Source organism: Fulmarus glacialis, unplaced genomic scaffold, assembly GCF_000690835.1.
Source record: "Fulmarus glacialis isolate BGI_N327 unplaced genomic scaffold, ASM69083v1 scaffold43448, whole genome shotgun sequence".
Taxonomy (NCBI): domain Eukaryota; kingdom Metazoa; phylum Chordata; class Aves; order Procellariiformes; family Procellariidae; genus Fulmarus; species Fulmarus glacialis.
The window spans coordinates 16,326-28,452 of record NW_009227122.1 but is presented as its reverse complement, the minus strand read 5'-3'; the positions used below and the strand labels follow the sequence as shown (position 1 = coordinate 28,452).

General features: G+C 47.3%; 1 protein-coding gene across 1 annotated transcript in view; it reads right to left on the bottom strand.

The window, feature by feature from the left end:
• Positions 1–5,969: 5,969 nt before the first annotated feature.
• The window catches only part of LOC104080607 (transcription factor HIVEP3-like), a gene marked incomplete at both ends in the record, with an annotated part of 16,817 nt that continues 10,659 nt past the window's right edge, over positions 5,970–12,127 (bottom strand). The window contains one exon of the mRNA XM_009583049.1: positions 5,970–6,500. Coding sequence (XP_009581344.1) covers positions 5,970–6,500 — 531 coding nt within the window. The remainder of the gene's footprint in view (positions 6,501–12,127) is intronic.

Here is a 12,127-nt window from a genome sequence, read left to right as displayed (position 1 = left end):
TTTTATTTTTTTTTAAAAAGTGTATTACGTACCCGATAAACTGGAACAGCTCTGAAAGAAGAAAGAACTGGTCCACTGGTTAAATATTTATATCTTTTTTTTTTTTTTAAATAAAAAAAAAGAGGTTTGTACAGATTCCATAGACCAGAAAACCCTCTGAAATAGTAAAGAGCCTGCTGTCTGCTAGGGCAAACATGTATCGAACATTTGTATTTTAAAAATGACAGAGAGGAATGGCTCCATCGGGTCTCTCTGTATTTGGTATCGCATCTATTGGCAGTAGAAGCCATTGCTCCGCTACGGATGGTCATAGTTAAAAATTTGCTCTGGAAAAAGTTACTATGTATGCATAACAAGCTGACTGCAAACATTCACCTCTCAGCATCATAACTTTTTCTTCCAAAACACCAAAAAAGGGCCCATCTGCACAATAAGGACTACATTTGCGACGTTCCGCTTAAATAAATAAATAAAATTAAAATAAGAGACAGAGTCACTCGTGAGTTACAGAGCCGCAGGCGTGCAAACGACCAGAGCACGAACTACTCCTGCATCCCTGGAGCTCAACAAAGCCAAACCAGCCAGGACCGAGCGGGGATGGGGTGGAGGGAGCTTGTCCGCAACTAAAAAATTACGAGGAAAAATGGTTGCAAGGCTGAATTTACTTCCACTATTAAACCAAGTGAGGGTGTTTACAGAGGGCTTCCAAACCCCAGAGAAGAGGGGCTCTCAGGCACAGGCATGGCTTTGCTGGGGCGATGCGGGGGGCATCGCGGAGCGGCCGTGCGCGCGGGGAGCGGGCGCGGGATGGAAGGATTAAAGCAAGCAGGAGGCTGGCTCGTCCAGCGAGAGACACCATTCCTGGCACTGGGTCTACATTCGATACATTCCTATGTTCTTGCAGTTAAATCTTTGAAGAAGAACCTTTTTTTTGTCCCTTTTTAGAAAAGTGCTTTGATGGGTTCTGCAGGAGGGAGGGATGCTCAAGATTCATTTTCTCTGTTGAGTGACAATTTCTCTCACTGCGAACGAACCTCCCCCTACTCAAGGAAGTGCTAGTTTCATTTACAAGTTCAGGGTAAACACGTTTTTCAAATGTAAAGCAGTCTCAACTGTTTAAAGCACAACCATAGGCAATCAGAGGGATGCAAGAAAAAAAAACCAAGCACTTTGCGAGAATTAAATAAAGCATGTAATAAATACGAATCATAAACTTCTGTACACAGGAGCAAGGGTTTGGTTTTTTTTTTTTAATCATTTAATCAATATAAAAAAGTATTTCTGTTTTGTTTTTGTTTTCAGTGCATCTTCTTCCTCTTAAAATGCTTAACCCTTTCCTTTCTGCATCTCTCAGGCCCATAATAACGCACACCTAAATGGCAAAAAAGACAAGGTCTAACAAACCCCTTTCCAAAAAACTCTAAAAAAATATTCACAGCCTCAAACATTTTTGTACATTTCAAGCAACAAAAGGTATAGAAAAAGGCACAAGTAACTGCATACATGTGGAGATAATACCAGACTGGGACAAAGAAAACCAGGAATCTTCCATGGGTTTGGTCATTCACTAGAGTGCTTCTTATAGCGATGATTATACTAAAGGAAATAGTGTTGAAAATGTCTGTTGATTTTACATAGGAAGCCTAAAAGTGGAACAGATGGTGGAGGCTTAAGTACTTCCCGTGTTTTCATCCACCTTGTTTTGAGTTTGACCTAAATCTGCGTGCTCTAGCTGTGGACTGCTCTTCCTGGAGGTTCCCCCTTGGCGACTGGGCTCTCCGGAGAGGTTTCTCCTCCGGACGGAGAACGGCTGGGCGTGCGAATGGCTCGATGGGGGCTCTGAGAGGCAGCCGGTGCTGCTGCTTCGGTCTAACGGCTGGGAGGGGAGATCTGAGATGAAAGTGCAGGATGATTCAAATGAAGTGCTCGAGCTGCCAGATTGCTTCTTGCCCGTTTTTTTCAAGGGTTCTTCCCCGCTTGTCGAAGGCTTTGGAGAGTGCTCGTCGGTTGTGCTGGGGCTGGCTGGGGATGCCGAGCAGCCTGCCTGCTCCGCGTGGCTAGACTCAGCGAACATTTTTACCCTGTATTCCTCCTGGTCTGTCTTTTGCTGAAGCTCACTAGTCCTCATTTTCTCTTCTAAGTAACCACTGCTTGTAAGCTCTGGGGACAGTGTGTATTTAGAAACCTTTGCCACAGGGGAGACGGATGCCGACGACGGCTCCCGCGGGACCTGCGGTTCCTCGTCCCTCTCGGGAGCCTGGCTGAACTCCGCGAAGCCGCTGCCGCCAGAGGCAAAGTATCCCGCTTGCAGGGACACGACTGAACTGGGCACCAAGCTGGGATGGGTGCTTGGCCTCGCCTGGACCATCTGGATGCCCCCAATGGGAATCATAGGATACGGGGTCCTTGTGAGCTGCTGCGAATGCAACGGGAGATGGCTGAAGACATTCTCCTCCCCTCGGCTGGGAGCGTGGACATGTATTTCATGAGGTGCCTGCAAGGGTCTGGAGCAGACAGGCTGCGTGACGCCAGGTGAGCATGTTGGGCTTCGTGGTTCTATCTTCTGCACCGGAGAGGGAAAAGAAACAGCTGAATCAGTGCAACGTACAATTTACAGCATTAGCATCATTAATGCTCACTCTAAGGATTGATTTTGTTAACAATTTTTTCTAATTTGAGGGAGATCAATCAACCGAGGAAGATTTGTACCCCCAAATCTTTAAGGTAAGGAACAACACAACCCACCGCGTTTGCCTTCTGGGTCCAAATATGCCCACGGTCTGTTGGGGCACAGATCCAGGGTTTTGATTCAGGCTTGGATCATTATAAAATCATAGAATAGTTGGGTTGGAAGGGACCTTTAAAGGTCATCTAGTCCAACCCCCTGCAATGAGCAGGGACATCTTCAACTAGATCAGGTTGCTCAGAGCCCCGTCCAACCTGACCTTGAATGTTCCCAGGGATGGGGCATCTACCACCTCTCTGGGCAACCTGGGCCAGTGTCTCACCACCCTCATTGTGAAAAATTTCTTCCTTATATCTAGTCTAAATCTACCCTCTTTTAGTTTAAAGCCATTACCCCTTGTCCTATTATCAAAGTTGCCTCTGAAGCCCTGGCAGAGGATGCCAGTGTTTCCTGCCATCCGAGCCACTCTGGATCCCTTTCAGTACATGGGGTTTCTGAGAGCCCAGAATAATGTTATTTATTTTTACTGTACTTTCTTAAAGCAGGATTACATCCTTACAGTTGCTAATTGCAAGGATGTTTTGGACATCCTTGAGAGAGAGCATCAACTCTCATTTGACACAAAGCACACCCATCAGTGTGGTCCCCACCACCACCCTCATGGTGTGGTCTGTAGAAATCAAGGGTTAAGACCCCACCATTTTACCTTTTCCTCTTTCTCTCTTGGTGCTTCACATAGTTTCCTAATGTACATCATGGAGAGATATGTGGCTAAACAGAAATGGATTAATTAGTGATGAGGTTAAAACTAAACCCCTAACCAGAACTCCCAGGAAGAGGAAGCAACAGAAACTGAAATCAACTTTCCATTAAGATGGGATTAGCTATAAAATTTGAGGATTCACTGGAGGGCATATTTCTTTGTACGATTATGGAAAATTGCCTGACCCTGCGAGCTGGATCTCTATGAAGAGGCAACAGAGGAAAGCAGCAAAAGAGAATAGAAGAGAGAGAAAGCAAAGAGCAACTGAAGATAGTGTATACTTGGTCAGCAGTTACAAGCCCAAACACTTGCTAAATCTCACTTAACCACATGAAGTCTTGGCAGAATCACTATAGGCATGCTGGGAAACCCCCAAACAAATCATCTCAAGGGTGCAACAGCCACCAGAAGGAGAGACTACCTACTGCAAGAGCCAGTGGCAAGAGAGATGGTCACGATCAAGCCTGATGCACAGACTTGGCAGAAAGCCTTACGCTGAAGCTAAGATCATCTCCAAGTTTCTAAGCAATGCATAGGGCACCAGTTTTGAGCACAGAGCTCTGTTCAATCCACCTCTGATCTTTCTGTTTCTTATAGCCTTACCAGGAATGTAATTTTGCAATGAAAGCCCAGCTGTCCATCTCACTAATAAATGGAAAGTTTCCCATTCAGGTCTTCATTGTTACTTTGGAGGCACGTGAGAAAAGCAACAGTGGTGACTTTGGGTGCACAAAAGGAGCAGGAAAATGGCACAAAAAGGTATGAATGTGACAGCGTAAGTTAAAAGGTGTGAATGGGCAGATAAGTGGGGGTATACAATATTGTCTCCTACTGTGGACTAGGGAGCTTAGGGGATTTGCTACAAGTAGTGGCAGTGGGCAGTCTTCCTGACAGAGATGCTTTAGAGTTGAAGGACCGGGGTTTCCACAGCCCTGAGATTCACCACAAGAAGTTAATTGACAGGAAAGGGAAATAGCATTAAAGTAAGCAGAAGTTTGGACCTAAAACAAAGGATAGTCTCTGAGAAGGTAAGACAAATACTCATAGTGGAAAGCAGAAGGAAAGCAGCACCAAAAGACAGTATGTTATCATAGACATGGAAGAAACGCACACTGGGCAGCGTGGCTTTTCTGGAGAAGACCTGGGTCAGCATCTGCCGTGACAGGTTCTCCAGGGGTTGTATAAAGGCCTCTCTCTTCCCAGTGCAGTCCCTAAAGGCTCGAGTGTCTCCTCACACCAGTTTCACAGCAGAGCAACTCCAGCAACTGAATCTCATGTTCATCAGCATAAATTACAGGAGAGCCAGGCACTTCAGTAGAAATGGGAAACGTTCCACCAAACCCGATGTCTAATTTGCCTGTGGCAGTGGGAGGAACATGCAATTTTCCTTTGCCCATAGGATTTGATATGTCCAGCAGAGAGATTAAATAATTTTCTGGACCCAGTGGGAAACACTTCTCTGTGCTGAAGAGAGAAGCGAGATGAAATCAGAGATGTCCAGACAAACACTTCTCAGCAGTTAATCTAACAGAGTTGGCTGCGTATGTACATAGCCCAGGAGTCATCAATGGAGTGCAATGGCTAGTTCAGATCTGGTTCAGGTCGCTGAACAGTGAAAAATGGTCACAGCTTCACCCCAGCTGGTGAAATCTCAGAAATGGGTATGAAATTCCCAGGAAAAAAAAGCCTCTTAGTGACAACTGGTCATTATTAAGCCGTCATCCTTACTGCTTGTCTCAGCAGGAGACTGGTTGGGTCAGGAGTGTAAATAATCCCTTGGAGAAGGGACAACTTTATTTCTCTTCAACTGAGATGGGCAGGCCCAAAATGGGTGCAAAACCCATTGCTGTCCGCTGTCACTTTTGTCTGGGTTACCTGTGACATCAGTCACGGTCAGAGTCACTGTGCACTTGTGCATTGCAACCTTCATTAAAAAACATATCAGAGAACGTACTGCAGGGACTAGAAGGCAAGAGGGGCTTGAACTTACCAGCTTGGACTCATAGAGCTGTACGTTTTTGCCAAAGAACCTGTGAGGTAGAGGCATCGAAGATAATATCCCATGCTGGGCTTGATATGAGCTCTGAACTTTGTCATCTGCTGCTGATTTGCTAGTACCAGGCAAGTCCTCTTTCCCGGGGGATGGATACCTAGGCGACTCTGAACAGCCTGGAGACAAAACTTTCTTCAGTGATAAATATCTGACTGATGACATCTCTCTGCTTGGCGATGAGTGCCTCACAGGGGAGACTTCTCCTTCTGGTGGAAGGTACGTTCTTGGGGACAGCTCTCTTCTCGGGGAAAGATGCCTGCTGGGCGACAGCTCAAGCCTTGGTGACACACATCTCAGTGGAGATGCCTCCCTCCTGGGAGAGACGCGCTGGCAAGGAGACAACCCTCTCCCTGGAGACAGGCACCTCAGAGAAGACAGTTCTCCAGTTGGCGAAAACCGTTTCGGTGAAGTTTCATTTTTGGTTAATAGGTGCTTTCTCGCTAGCATTGGTCTGCTGCTGCCACCACCTCTGCCAGAGTCCTGGCTCGGAGACCACCTTTTTCTTGGGGAGGTGTCTTTTGAGGTTGACAGGTCCATAACTAAGGACATCTGTGGCCTTGTGACAGACTCTCTTTCAGCAGATGCCAATTGTTCGGTGGAGGTCAAAGCTGGTCTGTGGAGACTCAAGAAGCTGTGGCACACAGCAATGTCACTGCTGTCTGCTGACCACTTTGTTTCCAGCCCTGAGGAGGAGGCCTGCTGGCCTTCACCTACTTTTTGGCTGCTGGAAACATTTTCTTGGGCTAAGGACAATGCTATTTCGGTGCCTTCCTCTTGAGAAGATGGAGAGCCACCTGAAGAGTGCATCGGGAGGGTGGTATGTTTGCCTTCTGGCAATTTTAAAGGTGGCTCATCTTGGCTCTCCTCTTCCTCCTCATCTTCCTCATCTTCATTGTCATCATCATCGTCAGATTCCTCTAGGTCGGAAAACTGGTGTTCCTCAATTGGCTCAGATCCCTCCCGCCCCTCAGAGTCCTGGAATAGGTCTTCACTGGTTCCTGAAGGGACAGGCAAACACAAAACAAAGAGTGTAAAACACACATACAGGTACTATTTTTGGGCTAAATCTGCTCAAAAGTTCTAAGGGGACAAGAGGAGAGAGGACCCAGCTATTTCCTAGAGCTGATCATCTCATGCTTTGAAGTCTGCAGTCTTGCCCTCTGTGCCACCTCCACTCCTGATGATCCCAGTAGATGCCAGTGAATCCCACCATTAGGACCTCCCGCTCTACCCTAATTTTGGTTCCAGCCATTGCTCTGTCAACACATGCCGCCATCGGTCCCTGCTTCTGCTGTACACCTTCACACACCCTGCCTGCCTTTCTCTAGAAATGCAAAAAAGGCTCTTAATAGATGAGGAGAACAGCAGCACTATCATCCTTTGGTGGGCTTTTTATGACTATTTGTTGCAGTGGTGCCTACAAAATATCTACAGCTGCCAAAGTACGGGAAAGTTGCTGGGATGACTGCTCCCATTCTCACATGTTGGGCCTTTTCCTGCCTAGATTACATGAGAGTTAAATATTAGCGAGACTGGACTTTTTTTAAAACTAAACAATAGGTTTGAAAGAACCTCTGTGGATTTTCCCTTATTTTGATAAATTCTAGCTATGATGCAGATGATGCTTTGTGGCAAAGGCTTTTGCTGACTATCTGTGGAAGGTCTTGCACAGGGATGCTTTGTTAATAAGAGCTTGTAAACAATGACAAGTATACAGAAAGCAAATTCTAAAAGATTTGAAATACATCTGCAGGTAAAAATGCAGTATCTCTCTTCTACTTTAAGAGCCAGCAGAAGCTTTCTGAGATCAGTACCAAGCTCCCAAGCAGATCGCTGCCGGCTCACCCACTGCTCTGCACTGAGAAAAATCTGCATTTCCCCATGCCAGATGTGCAGCTATCCTGGCAGAAATGCAAGCTCAGCCTGAAGAGGTCCGTCGGGAACAGCCACTGGATGTCACTGTAGCTCAACAAAATTGCACTGTCAGGAGGCTCCCCTGCAAGTCCCCACTGCTTTGGAGGGGCTAATAGAATAGCAGTTTCTCACTCGGTTTGTGCCAAGCACCAAGACGATGGGTGTAGAGCTGCTGGGACATGCTTGGTCCCCCAGCTTTGGAAGGAGAGCACCTGGATGCTCTTTGACACCCGCGTGAAGCCGGGTAACTAATTGCAGCACTGCTGGCCTCTTTTCCCCATCAGTTCAGCCTAGGACACTGTTTCTCCTCTGATGAACACTGAAACGGTTTTCCATTTAGAGCTGCCATCTGTCAGCAGGACGAGCCAGAGGGAAAATTAAATGGAGCTAACGCTGAGGCTGGACCACACCTGCCTGCAGCAGGCAGGGTGGTTTTCAGAAGGGGACATGGCCACACAGTGAGAAGTCACTGTGATCTATGGATAAAAAGTCTAATTTTGTTTACTTTGAATAACAGGGCCTTCCTAGTAAATGCTCATGAAGTATTTGCCATTACTAGTGAAATGACATGTATTTTACCATGGCTGATTATCCATTCAAGAGTCAGCCTGAAATGCATCTCATTTGCTCCCCATCCCGTTTCAAAAGTATCTGTTAACTAGTCCATAACGCGAGACCTACTGCAGAACTCCTACAGCATTGAGTCGGTCAGCAGCTCTCCACCAAGAGGCTGACTTGCATTGTGAAATACTTGTATAATGATGGTGTTTGCTGGACCCAGGATCCAGTGGCAAGTTGTTTGCAAACTCCCAAAGGAACTGAGTTCAGAACAAACATTATTCCAAACGACCAGTTCTCCCAGCTGTAGGGTGAACTGTGCATATTTCTTGCTTGGAAAAGGAACGCATTTCACTACCAGAGCTATGAGCTAGTCCCTGTCTCTGGTTTCGAGGTTTGACATCTATGGGCTTCAGGATGGACAGGCAGCTATAGCCTCAGCCTCCACTGCATGGCTCCGAGAGCCTTGTCCTGGGTGGTCTCCTTTTTTTGGCCCCAGTCACGCAACGGACAAGCGCTGGCCAGGACAGAGAGCAAGGACAGAAGTATGGAGTGAGGGAAATGTGAAGCCAGCTCCGCACTGGGGAGTTGTTTGCGTTTGCCACCAAGGGAAACATTTCAGAGAGTCCTGGGACAGCCCAAAGGGAATTTGCTTTAACCTCCTAACACGCTCCCTGCAGGCAGAAAGAGAGCTCAGACCTGAGCCCTGGCTTCTTGCAACTGAAATGCATTTTGCTGAGCTAATGGGCAGAGAAAGGGCAAGTCAGGAGAAGACACAGAGGGAGGGAGAGGTGGAGGAAGGAACGAGAGAGGGAGCTAGTGAAAACGTGCCCTGTCAACAGCTTTGTTTGAGGGTTGCATTTCATTACACGTGGGTTATTCTACCAAACTGGTGCAATCACACCAAGAAAAACGAATGCAGGAGTGAAGAATTATACTCCAATCTCCTTTTATAGTAACACCCCTTACTTTCTCCTGCCCCTTAAATAGAAATAAAAACAATCAAATGAAACATAACTCTAGTTTAAAATAATCCAGGGAGTTTTAGGAACTGCTGCTCCCTCCCCGCCTGCCCCCAAAGGAAAGCATGGCAATCTTCCTGCGCTGGTTTGTGTCACATGGAAATAGTAATTTTTTTTTTTCTTTTTAATTAAAATAGTCCTTGCTAGGCTCTGTTCTGAGCTTCTTCGCAAAGAAGAGAGAAGACACTCTGTGGTTACACAGAGGAAGGCTCTTTGCAATCCACTACTCTGAGAACAGGGGATGCGTGATATAGCTGTGATCTCTGATTTCTCATGCACCTTTCTGCCATTTTTACATTATTTTCTCATCCATCCAAATAGCCCCAACCATTACAGTACAAGATATGATTTTCTGACCATCTTCTTGGATGCTTTCTTTAGTATTTACTTGGCATTTGTGAGCAACGGGCCTCCTTACTCATGAGGCAGAATATCTGAAATTTCGGCAGAAGTTCAGTGTTAGCTTTAACCAGGTAAAAAAGAAGGAAAGAAAGGAAAAGTCTTCCGATACCACGCCTTCCTGTTTTCACCTTTCTGCATTCCTTCCTGGCAGACCGTCCCCTTTACACGAACACAAATGGTCTTCATAAATGGGAGGAAATGAGGACTGTATACTTTTTGTAATACTAAAATTACACAGATTGCTTGCATAATGCAATAAAGTCCAGACAGCGCAACAGATTCCAGCGAGCAGTCGCGCAGCCGACAGCAGCAACGGCAGAGGAGTTCCTTCCGAAAGCTAATGGGTTCCTGTCCTCTGCAGTCCAGGTAGGGCCCTTCCTCGCTGGGCTTAGCAGGTGTCCAACCACCAGCTGTTCAGCCACAAGCAGTCAGGGACCAATGGTTTAATGATGGCCAAAAAAAAAGTCCCCCAGCTGATGGTCCCATCCTTTCCGCTGAGTGCTCTCCCAGCTGACCCAGGGAGGCAAGGCAGACCTTTCTTGGCCTTTTGTTTAGACCTACTCTTTCCATGAGACCAGCTCAGCCTCCTCACCTGCCAGACCTCCGTTTTCGCAAGCAGAGTGCTCCCATCAGCTTACAGCCGGGACGGGCTTTCACATCGCTCGCACAACATGCTGCTGAGTGCACTACTATTAACCCTGTAGGAGCCCAGGGATGAATGACTGAAGGAAATCATGAATGAAAGCATTCCCCTGGATTGGTGAAGTGAGCCCTTGCAGTTCTGTCCTCAGAAGCCTGCAATTACGTGTAACATAAATAGGACTTCTGATTTGCAGGTTTTCAGAAGTGACACTCAATTAATATGATTCATTAGTTCTAATTGACTATAATGGAAAGGTTTAAAATAACAGTTGTTCTTTTCAGAGTCATGAAACCTTTCCCTATCTAGCTTTGATCTGCAGAAGCATCACCAACGGGTGGTATAACAGCAGGGAGGCATTTCTGGAGACCATCAGCTCATCAATTATTTTAAGTGAGTTCCCAGGCTGAAGGAGTTCTCCAGCAATCCCACACGGGAGCAGCCTCCCCCTGCTCACACCATGCCAACACGTCTCCCTTGGGGCAGCTACTGCAGAATCCCCGACCAGGTTTTCTTTTGGCCATGCCCTCCTTTGGAAAGGCCACGGCCAAGTACAGCATGTCTCTGCCTGATCGAAAGGTTGCTCTGAAGAGCTGCAGAAAAGCCAAGAGTTCAAGCAGATTTAAAAGGAAGAAAGCCATCCCTTGAGGCAGAGCGGCACACTGTCGGCCAGGTCAGATATCCTTAGCCTTTGTTATACGTTTATTCTGCGTGGTCTGGGAGAGCCCTTTGTCCATCCCCGTACACGTCAGGAAAGGCACTGTGAAAGGGGGCACGGGTGTCTGGTAATGCCGTAGGGTCTTCCTTTCTCCCATGTCCTCGTTCCCTGACTGTCCAGGTGACTACACCTGGCCTGAACCAGAACCCAAGTCTGAAAAGGCATGGTACCACTGCACTGGGGGATCACTGGGGTTTGGGATTGGTTAACCAGTGGGACTTCTCAGATATCTCCTACAGGTTCTCTGCTGGCAAGTTGAGCAGTGGTCTGTTCAGGTCAAAGACAGTCGCATCAGCCCTAAAGCCATATTTGTCCCAGGACAGTGACACATCAGATGCTCTGCATCTGCACCTCTGTGCCTCCAAAACAGGGCGGCCACATCCAACCTCCTCTGCAGGAATGGTCCCAGGGCCATGCTAATTCCCAAACTGTGCTCAGCATTTTTTTGGAAGTGTGTTAGATGGCCTGAACCACAGATGTCTTCTTAATTCCTCCTGCAGTTTAAGTTGAGAAGATGTCTGCCAGTGTCTGTAAATGTCCCCAGCACTGTTTAATTAACCAGTGTGGAGATACCCCAAGGATACAGCACGCTGCGGGGGACAGCATTTCTGAGCTTCGATATCCAAAAACTGAGACTTAAAGCACCTCGGAGGGTGCCAGCGGCCAGGGCTGCCCAGCAGGCACAGCCTCCCCAGCCCTGTGAACCACCTGCACCGCGAGCTCCTCTGCGGCACGAAGGGCTGCAGCCTGCAACAGAGCAAACCCCACTCCCACCACGGGCTACATAGGGAAACACACTTAGTGATTTTTAATTACCTACGAAGCAGGAAGCATGTGACACTGCCCATGTCCCGGGAACCAACCCCTTTCCCAATAAAACCTCTGATGGACTTGACCTCAGCAGGGGACCGGGGTGATAAGCGCTGTTTGTTGTTCCTGCCGAGTTAACATTCCCTGGCTCACAGTGCCGTCTCCAGAACTTGCTCAGCTGATGTGCACTTTATAAAAATAACCGTGGCGCCATGTGTTTTATGAAGTTCATTTTAACCCATTGTCAACAAACCCTTGCGGGCTGTGGCAGAATGAATCCCAGGGCTGGGGGAATCAAAGTTGTTTGGGGTAAGACGGGGGTGAAACAGGAAACAGAGAAAAAAAATGCTAAAGACAGCCACATGAGCTGCTTTCATACTGGGATTTCTGGGGTGGCAGCCAGGAAGGGTCAATGGTGTTATGACCAGCCTGCAACACAATGCAAACAGAAAACATCACCCTGCTCTGTGGCACTAAGTGTTTTATCCAGGAATAAACACACTGTGACAGAGACAGACCTGTGCTCCCGAGCCTCTCTTCCCTCTATAGCTGGTATGTGCA